We start from the raw sequence: 25,076 nt of genomic DNA on the forward strand, positions 1-25,076 counted from the left end.
TTAACCATTTTTCAACATTTATCAAATTAATCACATTTATTTATTGAGTCAATTTAACTGTCTAGCCTTTTTCCTAACTTTCCCACAATTGAATAAAATCACATTTATGTAATTAAATCAATCATTCTCCCAATATAATATTTTAATAATTTTTTCTAAAATCCAATTTACGATTAGTTGTATAAGTAAATCAGGTTTAGTCAACTTATCAATCATTTGCACATTCCTTTGTGACTTTGTTTATTTTAAACAGAGTCAATCTTGCACAAGGCTTCAAATGTACAAAGCTCTTAAATGACCTTTTTTTCCAATCCTCATCCTCCATCAAAATCTAGAAAATTACCACCCTTCATTGCACCCAATCTTTTCCCTATTTACTTGCACCAATCACAAGAAGCCACTTAAAAGTTTCTCATCCTCTCTTGCAAATCAATCAACCCCACTCCTCCATTGCATAAGATCAAATTGTATCCAATCATCATCCTCATCCTCATCCAAAATCTATAAATCTTTGTTTACGCATTGTTTCTATTGTTTTGTTATGTATTTTGCTAGCAATTCTATTCACTCATGGAATATTTTCATGAATATACATATCAGTCCTATTCTTTCCTCTCGTGGTTCAGGGATCAGTATATCTAAGTTTGAAATACACATGGTTTCAGTATCTGAAGATGACAGTTTGCATAAACATGTAGTTTTATTATATGTGATTTGTATTTGGAATTAGTTTAATGTTTATGCATTCTTACCCTAAGCCCAAGCTTCTTGTTAAAGATGAGTTGAATGAAGGAATTTAGGTTTCTTAGGCGTTAAATAGTTGCATTATAATTTATGTGTGTTGTTGAATAAAATATGGGGATCAATTATGGAGTACACCATCATTCCAACAAGAAACTAAACATGAGAACCTTTGCAAACACATGCAAGAGTGGTTTGTACTTAGAAGTAAATAAAATTCTGAACTATATGTATTATCATTCTTTCTTATGAGACCTTAGGACTAAATTTCCTTCTGCAGGAAATGTGGACTCTTATGTTCATTAGATAATATCCTCCTCTTCCTTAAATTCTGACGAAACCAGAGACACAGATTGGGGCTGATTAATTTTATGCAGAAACAAACCACCTAAATTGCATACTTCTGTATAGGACAGATTAGATTACTTATAATTTTTCCCCACTTCGAATGGATGTAGAACAGGAGTGTGAGCCTCAATAGCTTTAGCCTTTGGGTGAAGCACTCTGAATGTTAGATAACATCATATTCACCAATGTCATTTCTGCAATGGATGATTTTGAGAGAGTAGGGAAATTAGTACTGATGTCATCTCCCAATCCAAGGATCGACAAGGTTGTAGCAATTTATTGAGTGTAGCCTAACCAACCTCTTTAGGTAACATATGGCACCCACAACCTTCTGTTCCTGCTGAGGTATTTAGCAAAATATTTTATCAGGATGTTTTGCCATATCCAAGTTTGCCTTGTTTTAAACCATACATCTATGATTTACAGACTAGTTCAAAGGGGATTTCAGAGAGGAGCTCGCTGAATCACATAAAGGGTCTGGAACAGGCTGGTTAACAGATAAATGTCCATACATGCTCTTTTCCGCCAGGTGAAATTTTTAGGAGAAGATTAAGTAGCATTGCAAGTCACTACTATATGGCCTATCTGGAAACAGAAAACTCTGATGGCTGCAGAATGGAATGTTTTCACTGTGAGATTTTGCTTCCGTAACAAAACCTCATCTGGTGATCCATATGATATATCTATTTCTATTTGTATTCTAGCCACCATATATAGTGACTATGACCACCTTTTGCTGGATAGATAGAAATAAATTGACTCAAAACTACACCCTCGTGGATATTACTAAAATTCGCTTTAGCAGGTTTACTAGTAGATATCAAAGCTTTATAATCAGCACATGGCTACCTTTATGAAATACCAAATATTTCTCTTCCAGAGAAACCTTGGGTACTAGGAAACTTTTCAACTGCACCTTTCAGATGCAACTTCCAAGAGCTATAAATCCACACATGCAAGTCAACTAAACTCAGCCAAAAAGAGTTGAACTTTAGATTAAACCATGTTTGGAATACCTTCTTTTTTTCAGATAAAACATGTTGCCTCAGAGTGTGTCCAGATGTTGTGCACAAAAGGGTATACTACCCATCTCCCTAATGAAGTCTTAACTTGCAATGTTTATTGCATAAGATGTATTCTCATTCAGTTTAACCACACCCTTATGGATATTACTAAAATTCTCTTTAGCAGGTTTGCTAGTAGATATCAAAGCTTAATAATCAGCACATGGCTACCTTTGCGAAATACCAAATATTTCTCTTCCATGGAAACCTTGGGTACTAGGAAACTTTTCAACTGCACCTTTCAGATGCAACTTCCGTGAGCTATAAATCCATGCATGCAAGTCAATTAAACTCAGCCAAAAAGAGTTGAACTTTAGATTAGACCATGTTTGGAATACCTTCTTTCTTCAGATAAAACATGTTGCCTCAGTGTGTCCAGATGTTGCGCACAAAAGGGTGTACTATCCATCTTCCTAATGAAGTTTTAATTTGCAATGTCTGTTGCATAAGATGTATTGTCATTCAGTTTAACCACCTGTTCAGGAAAGTCCTGGTTTCTTGAAACCCTACCAAATTCTGCCACTCAGAAGAAGAGGTTCTTTGAACCAAAAGAAACCTTTTCTTCTACCACAACCAAAATGACTGAAAAACTATGTTAGATCTCATTTCTTAGCTTAGGATTGAGTATGAGCATTGCATCCATTAATGAGAAGGGAAATGATTAGTGCTAATAGTGTTTATGCAAAGCTTCACTAAGCTTCATTATGAAATTTCTAACAACTACTAATTTAGTAAAATTGATGCTATTGAAAGGCCAAAAATATTCATAGGTCAGCATTATATCGTATCATGGAAAGAACTAAGATACACAGGTAAATATTGAATTGGCATGAAATGTACAACCACCTTACGTGATTACGGATTGGTTTGCTGCATTCTGTCAACCATTGTTTGAGCATGATGTTGGTTTGCTTTTTTATATCATCTTCCATGTTCACATTAGCATCTTGCCTGTATCTTTTATATTTTTACCATGCAGTATTTGATGAACAATTGTTCTAATTAATTTTTTTTACTTCTAATTATTGATGACTGACATTAAAAAGGCCCCTCAAAATTATATACTAGATCGCACTTGTGTTGCCTTTTAGATCTTGTATGTTATTGTCTAGGTTCGTTTTTTTTTCCACACTAATACTAATAATTGCAGGAGCTTCTTTTTCTAGAAGAAGATGTTAAAGGGCTAGAGGAGATGTATCCCCAGGGGGAAAAGGTAACTAACAAAAGTATATATGTCAGTACTTCATTTGTCTTGGGATGCCCGGTTCTTTGAAGATAGTGTATATCTTACTGAGATTTTTATTTTTATTGCTTCTCCAGGCAGAGGTGTCTTGGGCCTTAACTGTCCTTACCTATTTAGGAAGACTGATAATTGGAATTATCGGGTAAGAAGATTAATGGACTGTTTTATTGGTTGTTGATACTCATAATATTGATATATTTATGCAGTAGTTTACTTCATTCCTCTTAAATAAATATGGTAATCCACATTTTAATGAGGATTTGTTTATAGTTCATGTATCTTGGCATTTTCTTGAGCTTGTATACCATTATTTTTTAGTACACCTGTCTTTTGTGTGCATCCTACTATCTTCTAATTTTCTTTAAGAAGCAGATAGATATGGAAATAGCCATACAAGTGAAAAATAAGGTTCATAAAACACGGAAACTAAATGGCTAGAATGAAAAGAATAGAGGGAATAAATTTACTTGCAATACAAGCTAGTTCTAAATTGTGCCATGAAAAAAATCCTTAGTTGCAGATTCGTGACACGAATCTGATTTGGGCACGTGAATCAGATCCGTGGATTTGGGATTTTTTTTCCCCCAATTATGATTCGTGGAGGATTCGTGCATATATATGTGCATTATATATACTAAAAAATAAGAGAAATATATATAATTCTAAAACTAAATCATTTCATAGTATGAATCTATGATTCTAGTAGGCATCTATGAATCTAGTATACTTGATCAATGACATTGATAATTAATCTATTTTCATGATTATAAAGAAAATCAACACATTCACATTGAATTACTAAAAGTGAAAGTTTGTAACATTCAAAATATAGATCATTAAACTTAAAGTTTGTAACATGATTTACTCATAAAAGAGTCAAGAGTCAACACTAAAGTTTTTGATTTAATCATCAAATGGATTTTCAAGAAAATCCGCATCAAAGGGGTACTGATGAGTTGCAAGTGCTACATCTGTATTAGTAGAGGAACCCAACCCACTAGCAGTGGAGGGGATTGTTAACTCATAATCCTCCTCCTCATCATCCACATCAATCAAAGTGGATCTAGCAAGATCTCGGATGGTCATATCTAAATCAGGAGTCTCAGGTGCTATGTCCCGAAGCTTTTCGGGCCCCTTCTTGTACTTAGGATCCTTCCGTGACAACAAGCACAAATTGTTGTGAATGAACACAAGGTCTTCTGATTTTTTTGGAGCCAACCGGTTGCTTTTGACTGAGTGGATAAAGGAGTAAGTACTCCAATTCTGCTCAATTGCAGAAGCGCTGGCAACCTAAAGAGAAATTAAAAATCATCAATACAACCATCAAGATAAATAAATTAAATAATAAATTCAAGGAATTGAGAGTGTTAACCTTAAGCTTAATTTTATAAACTTACTTGGGATAGGACCTTTATGGCAAGAGGTTGGAGGTACATGAAGGCTTGCCCATGAAGGTACCACCATTTGATGGCACCCATCTGGCTTCGGTCTGCTATGGCAATAGGGTGGAAATCCTCACCTGAGTTGAAGGCAGCAAATTCACTCCTCACACTTGCCTTAATCTCTGGATCTTGGAATATCTTAGCTAGTGCCCTCTTATACCCATCTGCAACCTCTGCATCTCTAAATGGTGGCACTTTACTTGGAAGGCGAAGTACATCTGCACTATAGTACCTGGGGATAACAAAAGACAATTGAACACTATCAAATATCTGTAACAATCTGCCTTAGGGCAGAATTCACTCAAGACCAAGGAACTCAAAACACAAGCACAAATTAGACCAGAGTATGATTAGAATAACTGTATAGTATTCAATACAATGTACAAGTACACTAGGAGTGCTTGAATATAAAGTCCTTTGAGATGCATCTAGAATGCCTTGGAATCAACATCATGATAAGTCCTACAATCAGGCACATGTCCACTAGATATGGGTTATCTTCCATTAAGCACGGAAGTAAGTGCGATGATGAGAGGACAAGCCTACAAAGGTGTAACACGCACATCAATGTTGTACACAACATGGGCTAAATTAGGAGTGCGAATAATTGTGTTGTCTACATGACAACTCAGTAAATGATGTAACCTCTTGAGTTGTAGACACCATGTGCATAATTAGAGTTGCGTACTCCTGTGTTGTCTATATGACAACTCAAAAAGGTGCGCAAACTCCCAATTGTCTCATAAAAATAAAAAATAAAATAATGCAAAATAATAAAATAATGCACTAACCTAAGTAAACTTATGTAAAGTGTAAATATTAAATACCTATTTACACCAACACCCCCCCTTAAGTGCAACTTAGGGGAGTTCACTTAAGCTCACTAATGCATAATGGGTCCCGGCTATGAGGCCATGTTAGGTACCCATGCACAAAAGCAATGCTATAATGATGCAATGCAATCTCTCATAAAGCGGAGAAAGAGGGAAAACCTCATGGGAAAAACCCTCCTCCAAAAAGAGAGATAAGTACAATAAAGAAGATGAGAAAGAAGAAGACCTCATAAGAGAAAAAAAATCCCTCCCAAAAGAAGAAGAGAGAAGTCAAGGGACTCCCCTTTCTGCAACATCTCGCACCCCCAAGAGATCTCGCAAATGAGTATACTTGACCTCCATGAAGGGTTTGGTGATGTAGCAAACCCAAGTCTGTCATGGCAAATCTGTCCTGTAGAGAGGTCTTGACACTGTCAATGATGGATGAAGTGCTCCTTGTAATAATCAAGTCATCGACATAAAGCACTAGTATCAAGTGAGAGTCATCCTTCTGAAGTATGTAGACATTCGAATCAGAGTGATACTTGGTGAAACCTGCTGAGAGGAGGAAGGAATCCATTTTGGCATAACAAGCCCGAGGAGCCTGCTTTAGACCATAAATAGACTTCTTCAATTTGCAAACTATTGTAGAATCCTGTACAAACCCCTGTGGCTGCTCCATATAAATTTCCTTATGAAGATCACCATTCAAAAAAGCGCTCTTAACATCCATCTGGTGTACAACCCAACCTTGAGCTGTAGCAATTGCTAGTGTCAAGCGACGGGAGTTCATATTGGCAACTAGTGCAAAAGTCTCTGTATAGTCAATACCTGGAACCTGCGAGAAACCTTTGGCAACTAGTCTAGCCTTATGTTTATCCACACTTCCATCCGTTGCAAATTTGGTTCGATAGATCCACTTACATCGAACCACCTTTCTTCCCTTAGGAAGGGGAACTAAGTCCCATGTGTTATTTTTCATCAAGGAATTATATTCTTCCTCCATAGCCTTATCCCATTTTGGAATCCCTGATGCTTCCTTAAAAGACTGTGGATTTGAAACAATGGCTATATATGCATGTGGAAATGACTTGTGTTGTGACCTAGTCCTTCGAGTGTCTGAAGGATTTTCCACCAATGAATGTGCTGCATCAAGAGTTTGTTGTGACCAACGAGGTTTAGTGGAAGAAGAAGGAGGAATTTCCTCAATTGTTTGTTGACCTTGCGGAGGTGGTGTCCTGCGAGTCAAAGTTGGAGGAATCTCATCTTCCGAGTTACTGTCATCACTATAATCACTATCCACGAAGGAGGAAGAAAGAGGAGTTGAAGAAGCCAAGCTTGGACATGTCTCTTCAAAGTGAACACCCCTCTCATAAAAGATTTCATGAGTCTCTGGATCCATTAGTTTGTATGCCTTGAGATGATCAGGATATCCAACAAATATGCATGGTTTGCTTTGTGGTTCTAATGCCTTTTGCTTTTGTGGAGGTATCCTTGCCCATGCCGGACAACCAAAAACTTTGAAGTGTTTGACACTTGGTTTTCTTCCATGCTAAGCCTCAAAATGTGTTATTCCATCTAAGGTCTTATGCGGACTTCTATTTTGGATGTAGTTGGCACAACACATGGCTTCAGCCCAAAACACTTGAGCTAGAGACTTGTGTTGAAGCATACAAGTGGTCATTTCCTTAAGGGTTATGTTCTTTCTTTTAGCTACACTGTTCTGCTGTGGCGTGTATGCAATTGAATGTTGAAGATCTATCCCCTCATGTGTGCAGAAGTCTATAAGTTTGGAGTGGACATATTCTCTGCCATTATCTGTCCTTAGGATCTTGATGGCTTTTCTTGATCTTTTCTCAACTTGAGCTTTGAAGGTGATAAAGTTGTCAAAGACTTCACTCTTATGACCAAGAAAAAGACCCAAGTATACCTTGAAAAGTCAATCAATAAATGTGAGAACATAGCGGGCCTTACCAAATGAAGGTATTAGAAATGGGCCAGCTACATCACTATGAACCAATTCTAGAACAGCAGATGCCTTCCAAGACTTCGCCTTGTCATATTTCTCTTCAGGATGTTTACTTGCTTCACAACCTGGGCATACACTGTCAAAAAACTTGACTTGAGGTAGACCAATGACCATTTCCTTGCTTCTGAGTTGCTGAAGGTAGCGATAATTAAGGTGTCCAAATCTTTCATGCCATAGTTTACTTTGTGTGTTTGAATGAGTCAACAAGGCAAGAGACGTGGACTTAGGCACAAAATGTGAGAAAGAATAAAGTCTAGTCTCATGATTTGCCTTTCCAACCACCACCATTGAATCATCTTTGAGATTTTTCACCACTATTGTGTCAGGGAGGAACTCTACTTTGTTGCCACATCCATAGTGAGTGATTTCATAGATAGAGACAAGGTTGGTGCTAAGGTTAGGAACATGAAGTACATCCTTGAAGACGCCATTTTTCAACTCAACATTTCCTTTACCTTCTACTTCAACTTGAGTATCATTACCCACATAGATGTAAGGTACATTTGATGGTTTCAAAGAGAAAAATTGCTCCCTTGAAGCACCCCTATGATGTGTTGCTCTTGAATCAAGTACCCATTCCTCCGCATTGTTTGTACTTGCAACTAAAGCTTGTCCCTTGCCCTTTGAAGTGGATGATGATCCCTTATCCTTGTATGCATTTGGAACATCAATTTTGTGTTTCCTCATAATGTTGACCAATTCATCAATCTGCTTATCTTTGCACTCATGTTGATCATGACCATTCCTCTTACAATAGGAACAAGTTTTCTTCTCCTTCTTGTTGGAATTGTTTCCCTTTTGATTATTTTTGGAAGAAGACTTTCCTTGTTTGACCAATTCATCAATCTGCTTATCTTTGCACTCATGTTCATCATGACCATTCCTCTTACAATAGGAACAAGTTTTCTTCTCCTTCTTGTTGGAATTGTTTCCCTTTTGATTATTTTTGGAAGAAGACTTTCCTTGTTGTGAAGAAGAATGTTCAGTGGAAGAAGATATCACTTTATTGATTATAAAATGTTCAAGTGTACAGTCATCTTCACTTGATGCAATATTTATAACTCTTCACATTACAAACGAAGGTCTCCTGAATTTCCCAAATCATAAGTCTTTATTTTTAAATGTAACTCTTTGTATTTCCATGCTTCAACGCATGTTGTATGACACATGACTTTATATTTAATATTACAATTTATTATAAATGTCCTCTTCAGTTGAAGGTGACCATAACGGTATTAATGCCTAGAGATAAAGATCTCTATCATAGCTTCAAGCTCCAATACTATAAAGATGCTGATTTTAAAAGAAACAATTGTGAACTAAAGATGGAAACAAAAACTGCCTAATAAATTAAAGACTAAGTAAGATGATCATTAAAGAAACATTATAATATTGTAATACACATCGTACAATTTTTATAAAAAAAAAGTCCAAAAATTTTGTGGAAGACAAAAAGCCATGTTTTTGTTTAAAATTTTTTTAAAAAAATTCATTATGAGGCAAAAATGGTAAAAAACACAATTTTAAAAAAATTCGTCAAAACCAACAAAGCAATGGCAAAGAAAACCACAATTTTTGGGAAAATTGAGCAAAAGTCTTCTCCATCAAAAGAATCAGTTTTTTTTTTTTAACAAAGGTGCAAAACCCTCCACCATCAAGAAAATCAGTATTGTGTGGTATTGCAACATTGCAAAAACCCATTGGATGAGTAAAAAAACTCTTTGCACCAGAGAGGACCCACAAATTTGGATGAAAAAAGCATAAAAAAGCCTTGCAGATGTATATATAAAGAAAGCTGCAGAAGCCACGATTTGTGTCCTAAAAAATTGTCCAAAAAATCAACAAAGCACAATTTTCAGTAAACAATCATGAAAAAACCTATTACTATGACAACCACAAAGAAGTTAGTAACCCTCAGTCACAACAACTACAAATCCTTGCAGATCTTAAAAACTTTATTTTTCAAGTAAAAAACCAGTAAATAAATCTGCAAAAACCACAATTTTTGCTTAAAATATTTGCCAAAAACTGAAAACCCCTTGATTTTATTGAAAAAATTGAGCAAAAAAATCTATTGAATTTTTTCTCATGAAATATTTAGGAAAAACCACAAATTTATTTTATTCACAATCAGTCAAAATACCCCACATTAAAAAAAATGGCAAAATACTTCCAGAAATTTCCTCCAATTTCTAGGGTATCAAACTACGATTTTTATTGGGAAAAAACATAGAAACCCAACTTTTAATCAATGTTAATCAAAGGAATGGAATAATCCTTAAATAAACAATTACAAGATGTCTTGATAACAGAAACAATGGAGAGCTAAAGACTGAATGGGAAGTTACCAAACTAACAAGCTAGCGTATAGAAGTAAAATGTCACTAATTGAACTAGGTAGATGACTTAAATGACCATTATAAGCTAATAATGCCCTTTTGAAATTAGATTATTTTTAGAATCCTAGGTTCTTGCTAAATTTAGCTCATTCTTCTAGAATCCTAAATAATGGTCATTTAGGCTTTATTTTTTATTTTTTTCCATATTTAGCCTATTTTTAGACTACGCTATTATTAGCATTCTTAAACTCTATTTAAGAGTAAATTGTTGATACAATTTATTATTTGGATTTTAACAATCTTAGGTTATTTGAGCAGATTTTTTGGGAGATTTTTTTTTTGGTAATTCATGTTTGGAAAATGCACGAGGAAAAATAAACAAAAATTTCATCATATCAAAGTGGGAGTCACTTTGGGTATGACTCCCTTATGGGAGGATTTTTTATAATATTTCCCTGAAAAATAATTTGTTGGGTTATAATATTTTATTCTCAAAAGTTATTTGATGAGTTTCTAAAGTTTCCCCTTCAAAAAATTCTAGAGGGTTTTATTAATTTTTCCTCAAAAATTATTTGGTGGGTTATAATAACTTTTTCTCAAAAAATTATCTAGTGGTTTTTAATAATATTTTCCTAAAAATTATCTATTGTGTATTCTCTGTTTTGTGTCCCAAATTTGGTGTTTGGTTTTGATTGATTTTTCACCTCAAATTTTGTGTTAGGTTTGATCTTTTCACCTCAAAATTTGTGTCTGGTTTTGGTCAATTTTTTGCCTTAAAAATTGTTTATGGTTTTTGTAGTTTGTGAAGCTTGTGTGGGATTTTATAACAGGTGTTCCTGCTTTAGGGTTTTTTCCATTTTCCCCAAAAAATGATGCTTTCCAAACTTCAAATTGAAGTATCTTGCATTGTGTTTTGGGACATCTTGCTCAACTAAACTACAAATTTTATTGGGAAAAAGCACAGAAAGCCAACTTTTAATCAATGTTAATCAAAGGTATGGAATACTCCTTAAATAAGCAATTAGAAGATCTCTTCATAATAGAAACAATGGAGAACTAAAGACTAAATGGGAAGTTACCAAACTAACAAGCTAGCTTATAGAAGTAAAATGTCATTAACTGAACTAGGTAGATGACTTAAATGTCCATTATAAGCTAAATAATGCCCTTTTGAAATAAGATTTATTTTAGAATCCTAGGTTCTTGCTAAATTTAGCTCATTCTTCTAGAATCCTAAATAATGGTCATTTAGGCTTTATTTTTTATTTTTTCCATATTTAGTCTATTTTTAGACTACGCTATTATTAGTGTTCGTAAACTCTATTTAAGAGTAAATTGTTGATACAATTTATTATCTGGATTTTAACAATTTCATTGTATTAGAGCAAATTTTTTGGGAGATTATTTTTTTTGTAATTCATGTTTGGAAAACACGTGAGGAAAAATAAACAAAAATTTCATCATATCAGAGTGGGAGTCACTTTGGGTATGACTTCCTTATGGGAGGGTTTTTTATAATATTTCCCTCAAAAATAATTTGTTGAGTTTTAATATTTTTTTCTCAAAAGTTATTTGATGAGATTCTAAATTTTTCCCTTCAAAAAATTCTGGAGGGTTTTATCAAATTTTCCTCAAAAATTATTTGGTAGGTTTTAATAACTTTTCCTTAAAAAATTATCTAGTGGCTTTTATTAATGTTTTCCTAAAAATGCTCTGTTGGGTATTCTCTGTTTTGTGTCCCAGATTTGGTGTTTGGTTTTGATCGACCTCAAAAATTGTGTTTGGTTTGATCTTTTCACCTTTTACCTTAAAAATTGTTTATGGTTTCTGTAGTTCGTGAAGCTTGCATGGGATTTTATAACAGGTGTTCCTGTTTTAGGGTTTTTACCATTTTTTCCACAAAAAATGATGCTTTGTAAACTTCAAATTGAACTATCGTGCATTGTGTTTTCAGACATCTTTCTCCCCTGCAAAGTTTGGAGGGTTCGCTGATCTTTCCTCAAAATCGTGATAGTTGTAAGGACAACTCAGTTACCCAACATTAGGTTGGGTGGTTTTGTGATGATTATTTGTCAAAGGTTTTGCAGATTTTGGCAAGGGTAGTGGCGGAGTTGGTGGCAAGCTTTCTCTTTGCAAACCATTTTGAAGAAGGGGACAACCTTCTTTGTTATTATTTTGGCTACTCTTGGTCATTAACATTCTATAGATCCATGGAGGGTCTTAGTAGCAGCAAAATATTTTGAAGGGTTCATGACCACTAGACATGTATTGTCATTTGCATGGTAGTTGATAGAATGATCATTAAGGGAGGGCATAAGATTAATTTATAATATCCTAGGTTCTTGCTAAATTTAGCTCATTCTTCTAGCATCTTAGTTGATGGCCATTTAGGCTTTTCCCCTCTTAATTTAGTCTATCTTTAGACTACAATATTATTTGAGTCTATAAACTCTATTTGAGAGTACATTATTAATACAATTTATCATCTGTTTTTTAACAATTTCAGAAATTTTGTTTTAGAAACCGGCAAAGAAAGCCCTTGTTAACATCTTGAGCACCATTGAAGTTGAGCTTAAACCACCCATGCTGTGGTGGTTACCAATTGCGCTCTGTGTCTAATCAAGCACTCAATTCTCTTGGTGCCATTAACGGAGGTGTATTTTGTCTATCTATTTTATTAAATAATTTAGCATTTATTTATTGATAATATTTATTATTACATTTAAGCTTGACAGATTGTTCTATGTTCTTTTGTAAGGCTCTATATGTTTATGATCTTTATATGTTATTGTATAGATGTACTTAAGCCGCCTCTAAAAATTTCTTTTACTAGCATATTGTAGCCATAGATAAGATAAGATAAATTTAGTAATGTCCAACATGAGATCAACAAGGGTCTAAGGGACTGAAAGTTTACAAACAAGGGAAACCACCCAGAGCAAGGACACCAAACGGTGCTCGTGAAAGAAAAAAGAAACAAAGCAATAAAGCATCAAAGAAACACTAGAAGACACCAAGGAAAAGGACTAGCGGTCCTTTGGTTAAAAGAAGTCCATCAATGAAGGATAAGGAACAGGTTGACCAAGGGTCCCAGAATGCCTTTGACTACTATTAGATGAGGAGTACCACTGTTTGGTGAGTCCACAATAGGGTATCACGGATTTGGTATGGCTAGGAGTAGGAGTGCAAAATTGCTACTTTATGCCCCAGGTGGGGCACATGGGTGCATAAAAGTTGGTGATATGCTGATCCAAAGCCTAGTGCTGAGGAAAAAGAAGTTGCAAGGTACAATCCCAAAGTTTAATGGCCTCTCGAAGATAGAGCACTAGGCAATGTTGGTCAATGTAATTGAAAAAAGACGATAAGGACCTGCAATCTTGGAAAAGACAGTAAAACCTTCCTCTGATTTCATAGTAGATGGGACAACAAAAGATGAAGTGGATCTCCATTTCCGTCTCAACCAAGGTACATAAAATGACAAATATAGTCCTCTCTGTCGATGCAATGGTGGGTCTAGTATCTAAGCCGGTGGGATCCAACTTTGAAGGAACCAAGAGAGATACAAAGGGCATGACACCAACGTCGGGTCAAATGTGCAGGACACAATAATCCCATTATGAATATCTAAGAAGTACTTGGCATAAAAGGCCATCTGCGAATGTAGCCCTCATGGAGGCTTGATCCAAGTTGTCCTTAAATATCAGGTTTGACATGCCCGTTCAGTTTCTGACGAGAGGGGAGGTGGTGAGCAGGAGCATCCAAAGAAAACTGATAGGGAGGGAGACGATCAATCTAAATCTCGATCGAACCAAGTAGAGTAGTGACTTGAGCATACCGGCATCAGGCCCTAGTGGATGGGTTAGAACCGACAACAGTGATTGTGGAGAAGTAAGCTAGGTACGAATAGCTATGTCAGTTGCCAGTGGAATCTGTAAAGCCTTGGAGGTGGCGAATAAAGCAAACCAGATAAAAAATGACCGCAAGTGTTACATCCCAATTTTTGACCTAACTTGAAATATATCCGTTGAGGTTCACATGAAGTCAGTTGGCAGTTTAATTTGTTATAATTTGTTATGATTTCAAGTGAAGATGACATGTTAGTTGATCGTTAATCACGAATTCATGGAATTAAGATGAAGGTTAACTGTTATGATTATTAAATTTAATTATGGAGAAATTCCTTGCAAGAAGCATGTCGAAGGGGTGGAAGCATTGTCAGAAAAAAATTAGGCAAGGCATCACCATCACTGGGAAAACGGGTAAAGGACATAGCGATTTGAAACAGGATACATTTGTGGAACCACATGAGTTATTTAAATAAATAATTTAATTAAAATAATTGGGTTTAAATATATAAAGTATCTCAAAGGATTTTAATTTATCTTTCATCATATTATTTTAATAAATATTTAATTACGTGCATTTAAATATAAAAATGATTTGACACCATTATCATTTAATAATTTAATAGAGTGATGTTTAGTTGTACATTATAATAATGTTAGAATTATAATAATTGAATTATTATAATTTTCAAATTATAATCTTCCAATTCTTCTTTCCAACTTCTTATTTGCTTTTATTCTTTTCTCTCTTCATAGTCGATTTATTAATTGGGAATTCGAATGGTTTTACATCTTTTATGTTTTGGAAGCCAAGAAGTCATGGGTAGTTCCTTATATTGGAAGCCGTGAGTAGAGCTAGGGGATATAGAACGTCAACATAAACGTTTAGCCTTTTTAGTGGTGAAAACGAAACTACGTTGACTCATGGTTCGACTTTCTTTTCCTCCTTTTCTTTAAACGTTTTGTATAGCATTCGAATGAAATCTTGTAATTGTTGGGAAGCCGATGAGTCAAATTAAACTTTATATTAGAGTCTCTCGAGTTATCAACTCATATACCATATTTCCTTTTTGTTTCCAATGAAACTCGGCTCACATCCTTGAAGGAGATAATCTACAAAGTATTTCGATTGCTATTTTCCTCACACAAAACTCTCCCATCCTCAGAACTGCGAATCAAGCTAGGCTCGGGGCCATAACTAGCTGTAATAGGATACAGGACAGTCATGTAAGGGTATTCTTTTCTCTTGCACGTTTTTAATATACTTTCATATGTCGATTGTATGCATCATCCATATTATCATTGCTATGCCGACTGTAAGCATCTTCCATAACATTTTCTATGCCGATTGTAAACATCTTTCCTATCATTTGCTATACCGCCTATAATCATTTTCCTTATCATTGCTATGCCAACTGTATGCATAAACCTTACTAATTGCCATGCCGATTGCATCATTTTGTTATGCTGACTGTAAGCTATCTATTTGATGGAATTTGCCTGAAGTTGGGATCAAATTATAATTAAATCCCAAGTTGTGAATGTGCTATGTTTTAAATTAAATACTGAACCCACCTATTTCCTTTCAGTCTGAAATCAATTTGATAAGAGAAGATTCTTGTTCAATATCTCCTTGATAATCTTTGTTTTAACTTAGAGTATCAACCTTGAATAAGCCACAATAACCTTGCATAATAATTTTGATCAGAACTTAATACATTCTTTCTTTTCATAATGAGATGATAAATGAATCCACACCGAGGAATTCACTGGCGATAATGCCATATTAGGTGGAGAGGTGTATGGTGGATATGACTCGTGAGAACTTGGGAATCACCGGCATGGTAGCCTAAAATGGTGAGGAGGTGTAGAGGGTCTACAAGAATGTGGAAGAGAATTCAGTTATGATTAAATTAAGTAATTAAGCATTCGAATTTTGAAATCTTTAAAGAACATAATTTATGTAAAAAATAGAATGTGAAATGATGGTTGTATGTAATCTTCTTGAATAATTGATAGAGCCATCTACTCTGAGAATTTCGAATACCTGAGACTCACCCGACTGTGTAGCCAAGAAGATGGGTGATGAGGTGAGAGAAAGGAATCATCAATAATATGAATCAGTATCAGTTATGACATTTCAATATTTATCATTTAATATGAATTAATTAATAGCTCATGCATATTCTTGTTATTGTGATCTCTTGCTGCCAAGTTGTATGGTGAGTTAATTACCAGGAAGCCTAGTGGATGGCAAGATAACCCTGGTCTATTTTGGGTAGGGAGGGCCTTTCTCGTTAAAGATCATGTGGGGATAAGTTGTGGTCCGAGGTTGGGTGGTTAAGCCCCTGACAATGTTTCATCTCTCCCCAAGATGTCAGTTGTGAGTCAGACAAAGATAAGCAATGTAGTCAATTGTTTAATGGAAACAGGTAATATCACTTTTATTTATGAAGAGGTAAGATTAAATTGAGTTTTATCATTGTTACAGTTATTTTACACCTAGATATAAGAGATAGATTCATGGATTGCTTTTCATCAATATGAATATCGAATATAAGTATATTTCTAATCTTGAAATACTGTCACAATTAAGTAATCAGAAGGAAAGGAATCTGAAGCCCTAATTGATTGAGTGATAGTTGGAACCCTATATGATACAACGGTATCGGAGCCCTAAATGAATGCAGTGGTATCGAAAGCCCTAATTGAATCCATGGTATCAGAAGCCCTAATTGAATCCATGGTATTGGAAGCCCTATTTGAATCAGTGGTATTGGAAGCCTTAATTGAATCCATGGTATTGGAAGCCCTAAGTGATACAATGGTCCTAAAAGACTCCAATGATAATCGATGCCCTAATGATTTCAGTGGTATGTGATGCCCTAATTTAAAATATAGTGGTATTTAATTGTAATTATCATTTGATTTTAAGATAGTGGTTTTTAGATGATAGTCGTCATGTGAAATTGTAAAGTGTATTTGTGGACTAACCCGAGTGGTTGTAGAAGCATCCCTAGTTGATTTTGATCTTAGTTTTCCGAGGTATGTGGTTTTCAATTTTTGTAGTAATTTCATTTGATGGTATTTCAAGTTTTTAGTTAAGAAATTTTGTTTAATTGATTTTAATGGTAAATCTTATTCACATGAACATGAATGATATAATTGTCTTCCTATGAAATGAAGTAGTAAGTGTACTCTTTTGAGTATGTTAGATGTTAATTTAGACCCGGGAAAACCAGATGTTACAGCAAGTCTGAAGGAGTGAGCCCCAAACTTTGCCAAAATAACACTGTGGGGAGTGGAAAGGTGACATTTGACAATATGCCGTATGAAAAGCGTCTGAACCCACTCAATCAAGGCCCTGTCATAGTCTAGGAGGAAGGTGCCCCAAACCACAGGACCATAAAAGACTGTGGGTTTTACCAAAGAGTCCAGGAGGGACAATTTGGAGGAAGTGTCCTGAAAATGGTGTCTAAAGCACTGTCTCTCTCACATGGCAAGGGAGTCCAAACCTTTATTAATCCTATGCCGAACGTGTCTCGAGCTGAAATGAGAGCCAAAGAACTTCACCTTGAGGTAAGTATATGAAGAAAAAAACACTATCTCTTGGCCTTGTAAACATAAATGGAGGGGTGAAGTCTTCAGACAGTTGAAGACCATAACCCGAGTCTTCCTCAGGTTCACAATGAGCTGACGAAGAATTACTTGAGTTCAATGAGTGAGCAATGAATTCAAAATATTTATCATTACATTTGAGTTATGACAAATTGTAACTAAATAAGTATATTGTATTATATATATGTTAGTTTTTTTTCACACATGCACTAAGTGTGGTATGTAAAATTTTAATATTAATATTTAGGCTGAAACTATGTATGTTTTTTGTACAGACTTACCTAGCTGGCCCACAATTTTTTTCCATAATGATATTGTACCCAAAATAGCTGTTATTGTGAGGTTCTCACATCATTGCCCCAAAATTTTGGGGACCCCCCTTTTTTTGATTGCCTTGGTGGATTTTTTTGGAGTTGTCCAAAAGTTTTAATTTGGAAATTTTACACTTTGGACACCTTTGGGCCAGGAGGGATGTGGTTGGATCTCTTTTTTCACCCGGTCTTAACTTGATTTTCTGGAACTTGTAATTCTATCCTTAGGCCAAGCAAATTTCAAAGACAACATTTTTGATGGTTAGAACAATATCGACAAGATAAATTTGCAAAAAATTTTGGGACTTAGATGAATTTTGGAAAGTGGAAACAATTGTATTTAATTGTTTTGGAAAATCTTGAATTTTTTTTAGTGAAAAAGAAAATTTTGTGATAGTGAAATTAAATTGGAAAAATCGATTTTGAATGCTAGAAAAATGATTTATTTTGGTTAAATTTAAAATTGCATTGCAAAATTGAAGGTTGGCTTAATTGCAAAGTTTTGCATTAAAATGGTTAAAATCACTTAATATTAAAAGAGATTGGTAATTTAAAATTGAAAATCGATTTTAGCCTGGTAAATCCGATTTTAATGATATTTAAACTACCAAAATGTTAGTAAATGAAAATTTTGACATCTCCAAGGCTTTCTTAATTGTATTTTGCAATTTTTGGTCACAACCGGCAATTAAATGAGCAAATTACACTATAGGCAAAATAAAGTTTAGCATGGAATTTAAATTTGGGCCATTAATAAAACACTAATTTAATTTTTTCTCTCCTACAAGGCTAGTCCGCCAACTTGAGGGAGCAAGGGGATTGTGGTATAAGAGGCCTCCCCCCTTTCTCATCTCCTCATTCCATCTCAACTTTCTTCTATGTTTGGCGATTTTCTCTTGGAGGAGCAGCTTTCATGTGTTTAACGATTTCTCTTGGAGGGCAGCTTTCAAACCTTGGCAATTTTTCTTGAAGCAGATTTTTATTGCTTGGCACCATTCTCCTTCCAATTTGAGCAAATTTCTATCCTAGACGATTTGGGGAGCAGACCTGATTATTTTCTCTTGCTTGGCAATTTGAAGGAGTCTGATTTTTCTTGCTAAAGGCTGCAAATTTTGCACGAGATCTGGGCAATTTTTATTTGAGGATACATGATCCAAGATCTGATTTTTGGTCGAATGTGGGCAGTTTCAAAAAGATCAGAATTCTGATTTGTTTTTGCGAGGAGGCTCGAATTTTCTACGGTCTGATCCAAACTTGAAGAAGGTCCGACTATTGGTAAAAGACAAAATTAAGGTAAAATTCTACTCATTTTCGAAGTGAAGATTGGTTTAAAGGCGGATTCTACTCCTCGTTCTTTCTTGGTTTCGTTTTCCTTATGTTCTTTTTGCATTCATCATCCACCACTTCATCATCCCATTGATAAGTTGAAGTTTGGAGAGATAAGTGTAGATTTCATGACAGGACACTTGGCGAGGCAGAAATAAGCTAGACCACCCTAGGTTGAAGTTGGGAGATATAAGTGTAGTCCACCTTAAGGTAACGAAGAGGCAGAAATAAGTGGTAGTCTCACTTCTAGGTTGAAGGGTGGAGATTGATAAGTGTATAGATAGGACTTGGCGAGGCAAGAATAAGCTAGATTCCATCGATAGAAAGGTTGGAGATTGATAAGTGTAGTCCATATCATTTTGAACAAAGGGGCAGAAATAAGTGTTTAGGATGGTAAATGTTAGTGCAAGCAAGAACCCAAAAGGAATGAATACCAAAAAGGACAAGGAAGATATGATGCCTAAGACCACATTTTTCTCGAAAGTGAGGCGAATAAGTGACACCAATATCGGCACAGTGAACATGATCAAGTTAAAGGACAGATTGAAGGAAGGACAATCTTCCATGGCAAAGAAAATTTACAAAAGCGAAATTGTACACGCGGTGGCCTTCCCTCCTACCTTGCCTTGTCCAGAGTTGGTAATGGAGTGTGCATCCCGGTTCAATATTGTTACCAAGTCCATCATTTTGATGTAGAGAAGAGAGTGTTAGCCAACATCGGCGGACAAGTGGTCGAAGAAGCATTTAATATTCCCTAGTACAAAGGCATGACAATGGTAATGATAGATCAGGCGGCCAAGTTATTTCAGGATAATCAGGAGGCTTTCTTCATTCACCTTAAACAAAATTGGTTACACGAAGGCAAAAAGGGAGTTACCAGATCATCAAGGCTCACTGTGTTAGATTTCAAATCAGAATATGTCATTGTGCTTCTCAGCTGGATCATGGGCTTAGCTCAAGGTATGCAATTCGAGAACTGGATGTATTATTTTATTGATGGAATTGAAAATGGAAAAAGAAGATTTGATTGGGCTAGGATTATAAGCGAGAATTTAGAGTTGTAACTTAGGACCGTGCAAAACAAAAAATAATTCTATATGGGGTCCTATATGTTCTATCTGATTGCGAGATTGTAATCTTGGACGTAAGGCCTTAGGAGTAATTGGCAATGGGTTGGAGCAATGTTTGATGCACGAGTGCTATCCACAGCTTCATCTGCACAACACCAAGGATTATAAGATGTTTTCTGATGCCTTTGCCATGAAGACGGTAAGGATATTGCAAGGGACACCTATTAAGAAGCTCTCAACAGAAGCGGAGGTAAAAGTCAAGAAGTATGGGAATTGTTTCATCCAATTTCCGCAATTCACTTATATTAGAGTAGCAAGAAGTATAGTTTGTCCCAAGAGACTTCCAAGGTACCCACCTGATAAGGTTGTTTTGATGGAATTGGCTGGGCAACCGGAGCATTATGACAAAATGATGAAACTTAAAGATGGGACAGGGATTACCTTTTCATTTGAATTGGCAATGATAGTTGTCCCAATCTTGTCGCCTTTGCAGCTGTGGAGAAAGAATTAGAATGGTATTATCTAGCATGGTATAGAGCAAGGCAAGGATTTGATCGTAATTCTCTTATCAAGGCATCTCATGGGAATACATTCAAACATGTTCCTACTATAGAGAATTTTTGGGCCAATGCACGGGATGACTTTCACGTGAGAAAGCTAGCTTTCTCAAGATTGCCAATGAACATGATGGGGGCAATCAGATAGAGAGGCCTTGATATTCCCAATCAACTGGAAGATGATGAAAATGTGCTGAGAGTAGATTATGATACAGTGGATGGAATGGAGTTGAATCCAGTGGATTGGGATGATCACCAGGATCCTTCCTTGGAAGGGCATTTGATCTGCACACCGAGTCATGGTACAACACGAAGTTAAGGAAATTACAAAGTTAGAGGGTACACCTTACTTATGAGAAGATGAAACCAAAGGAAGGTCCAATAGAATCAGTCAGACAGAAAGGTGAAGGAAGTAGCCGACAACAACGAGCAGTTAGAAGCAAGAAGAGAGGTGTGGAGGTTGAGAAAGGAAAAGAACATCAGGAACCTCCAACAAAGAAACAGAAGGCAACACCATCAAGGGAGAGCATAATTGAGGCTAAAAGCCAAGAAGATAATACAAGTGGACAAGGGGCTGCGATAGAGGCGAGTTCTTATTTAGAATCAAGTGGTTATAGCAATAACACCGAGTACTCTCCTCTCTCGGAGAACCATCATGGAAAAGATGTGACAGTCACTAGTGAAAAAGAGGATCGACCAATTGATATTGAGGAAATAAGCTAGGCGCTTGAGGCCATTGGTGACGCTTTGCTAGTCATAGGAGTAGGAGTAGAATAGCAAGTAGTTTAGTAATTGGAGTCTTGAAGAAGAAAGTTAGGAAGGTAAAAGTCATTAAAGCATTATTGCCCCCATCATCACCACTATCAACATCATCTGACACTCATACAGAACCATCACCATCACGTCAATAGCTGAGTTATCATCCACAGGTGTAAGGAACGTTGGAGTTTTTCTCATGTCTTTATGAGTATTAACTTTTCAAGAGAGGAATTGAGTATTTGATATCCCATATCAAGTGTTCGATTGCTATATGTTATGTAGTGTTACAAAACTGACATCAACACTTGTATGCACATCTATTTCAGATTTGGCAACATAATTTTCTGGTATGCTAAATAATGAAGATTTTAACTATGGGATCTAGATGTAAGGTACTTAATTTCAAATAGGTGTCCCTTGGGTTTTTATATCATCTCTGTGTCCATGGAGGTCCAGGGCTATTGAATGGAGGTGAAATGTCATCCCATTGTTCCCCTTGGGAGCACTCCAATAGAAGTTCATACTTGGGTTGGCCATGTGCGTGCAACAACAGCCTTTGGGATGTTCCCTGTTGTGGGATGCCTGGGCACACCCTACTATTGTGGGGCAGCTAGGGGACTGACAAATCTCCCATGGTTGCCCTTGGGACACGAGGACATTCCTCGTGTTCTACTAAGAGAAAATCATGTTAATAACACTTTAAGGTAGTAAATGGCAACACAGTTCTTGTGATCATAAATGGGAATACCGCTTTAGGGCCATTTTGGTTCTTGGAATTGGTATGGAATTGGCATTTTTGTATACTGGAATTGCCATATTCCACATTTGTTTCAAAAAAGACAATAGAATTGGAATTTCCAAATTCTAATTTTACCTCGAATCTAGGATATTAATTTCCCATCTAAATACTTGGAATTGGAAAATGAATTCCAATTCCACTTATTTGTGGATTGGGGTAAACAATATTTTATACATTTTTTAAGTCTTTCAATTTGCTCCTTCCGAGAGTTGACCTCCCATTTCACTCTAGAGAGTTTGCAGCAAGTTGGAAGGTATTGTTTGTTGCAGCTATTGTATTTCTGCTCTTCTCTGGTATGTACTGTATTTACCACATGGAACTGCAAAAACTTGAAGTCCACAATCTCTAGAAACTTCTCTACTCAATTTTTCTTTTGTTGTTATCTGAACCAAAGTAACAAGACTCGGACCCGACTTGGACTAGGTAGTGATTTGACAAAGTGACAAAACCTTGAAATTTTGAGATTTTTTAGGATTTAAAGAACATTCCATGCACCCATTATTGAATAAAGCTTAAAGACAGAACAACATCATAAAATAGAAGGTAATTTGATTACATACTTAAACATACATTGATTACATAAGTACAAAGGTAAATTGCTAAATACTAACTAGTAGCTGAAGGAAATAGAAAACATAGATATATAAAATCCATGAAACCCATCAAAATGTATATCAAATCCATGAAATCCATCACATCAATAGTCATCATCAAATGATCCGATCATATGTTAAGTTAAACAAAAAGCTAAAACAAGACTATAGCTATGGCTTCAAGTCCTCATCCTCATCCTTAGCCTCAGTATAATCTATAATATGTCTCTTAGTAAGGCGTCTAAGGTGCCAGTGCCCATGAGGTGCCACTAGGAACAACTGTAGCTCTCTTCTCCTTTGCTGCCATAGTCACAGCCTCAGCCTCAGCGTCTCTGTCTACCTCCTCAACCCACTCTAGGTCCTCATTATCAAAGACAGTCAGTAGCCTCAATGATCCACTCAAACTCTGGATCAACCTCCTCTAGAGTAATCGGAGAGGTGTCACTATCCAAAATCTCCCTGGTCTTAATGTGTAGGTTGTAATGCACAAAAACTAGTTTATTCATTTTCTCCATAGACAACTTGTTACACCTCTTTCGAGTGGATGTGCTTGAACATCCTCCAGTTGCGCTCACATCCAGAAGTGCTACTTGGCTGGCCCAATATGTGGATGGCGATTTGTTGAAGGTTTTTGATTGAAGGCCCAAACATTTGACACCATTTATTTGAATTTTGAAAAAAGTAAAAGAAAAAAATATTAGTCTCATTTCAAACTTTAAAGCTAGGAAGTTAGAAACTAGATAGTATAAATGCGCATCACTGTATATTGTATAAGGCTTAAGTTGCAATTTTTACCTGGCTACAATTTTGTACGACCTTCTTTGCAAATTTGACCTAAAAAAATGAGCTTTTTTGCATTATTATGCACATCCATCTCAAGCAATATATCTGTGGCATTAGTGGCCATCTTCAATATCACAGTGTATAGGCTACTAAGAACCTCCTCCTTTGCCTTGAAATCATCATGGAAATAGTATACCGAATTGAGATAATAGGCTGCTGCATGAATGGGCCTATGAAGTTGATTTTTCCATCTCCTATCAATTGTGTCCCAAAGAGGGCCATACTTGTCCTTAACTCCTACATATTTGGCTCTATTAGCCTCCTTGGCTTGTAATGTCCCTTTTTTCTAGGACATTATAATTTTGTGTGGCTAGCTCACTTTGCCTAGGTTTTGGGCGCAAAAAGGTTCTTTACGGCGTTCAGTTCGAGAATTTGGCCTAGACATTTCCAGTTCCAGACCCATCAAAGCAGTTTTGGTAGGTTGTCCAGATGCTTACTATTTTTAGTAAGTAATCAGAGTTCAGTATTTTTGGTACCTCAGTGTTGGGTTGGAAGCATCTCACCGAGAGCTTTCTAACAAGCTATTGCACATGTTTATCAGGGTTTATTTGGTCAATTATTTTAATGCCTGATGACTATATGGTTTACTGACTAAGTGACTATTAAAGTTCATTTAACTTGTTACTTTATTTTAAAAAGGTACTATGTTCACTTAAGTGACTAAAGGACAAAAAAGGTGCTTTATCCCACATTGCTCGAATGAGCGTGCATCACATTGGGAAAAGTAATAAAAGTACAAGCAGCTACACATGAGAGGATATATGAAGAATATAATATTTAAACAAATATTAATCTGGGCGCTGGAAACAGTTGCTAGTTATTTCTTCGAGGACGCAAACTCTTGAAGAAGCATTTGAAGGTTGGACGCAAACTTAGCCTTCCTACAGGTTTATCTACATTACCAATCTGATTGTTATTTTTGTTTCTAAGATTGGATCATTTGGATTGTTGCATGTTATTGTATTGCTGTTGTATAGTACAGTAACATTGCTTGGCGGCTATTTGTATTAACGGCTGGTTTATGTATGTATTTTCTGATTATTGGAGAAATAAAACAAAGTTTTCTGAGTTTCTTTGTATGCAATCTGCGGGTTACAAGTTGTTTAAGGTTCTTAAATTTGTATCAAACATTAGTCTGCTGTCCAGATTTAAATCTGCACGTATATATCACGGGTTTTTGGTAAAATTTCCAGAAAGGGATATTACAGTGGTATCAGAGCCAAAGGTCTTGTCAGCCTGTGAGGTTCAATAATAGTGGTGTTCTATAACAGACTAGTTATATTTCTAGAGAAGGGTCTTATAAAATTTCTTTGGGGAGGAGATATAGCTTTATTTTT

General features: G+C 35.9%; 1 protein-coding gene across 3 annotated transcripts in view; it reads left to right on the top strand.

Annotated features, from left to right (window-relative positions):
- LOC149536396 (LIMR family protein At5g01460-like) overlaps positions 1 to 25,076 on the top strand; it is a 120,994-nt gene that overhangs the window by 82,494 nt on the left and 13,424 nt on the right. For all 3 annotated transcript variants that reach the window (XM_089806861.1, XM_089806860.1, XM_089806859.1), the window contains 2 exons: positions 3,304 to 3,366; positions 3,474 to 3,538. In XM_089806861.1, coding sequence (XP_089662987.1) covers positions 3,304 to 3,366; positions 3,474 to 3,538 — 128 coding nt within the window. The remainder of the gene's footprint in view (positions 1 to 3,303; positions 3,367 to 3,473; positions 3,539 to 25,076) is intronic.

This window comes from Cupressus sempervirens, chromosome 10, assembly GCF_028749045.1.
Source record: "Cupressus sempervirens isolate cs-2001-9-10 chromosome 10, ASM2874904v1, whole genome shotgun sequence".
Lineage (NCBI taxonomy): Eukaryota > Viridiplantae > Streptophyta > Pinopsida > Cupressales > Cupressaceae > Cupressus > Cupressus sempervirens.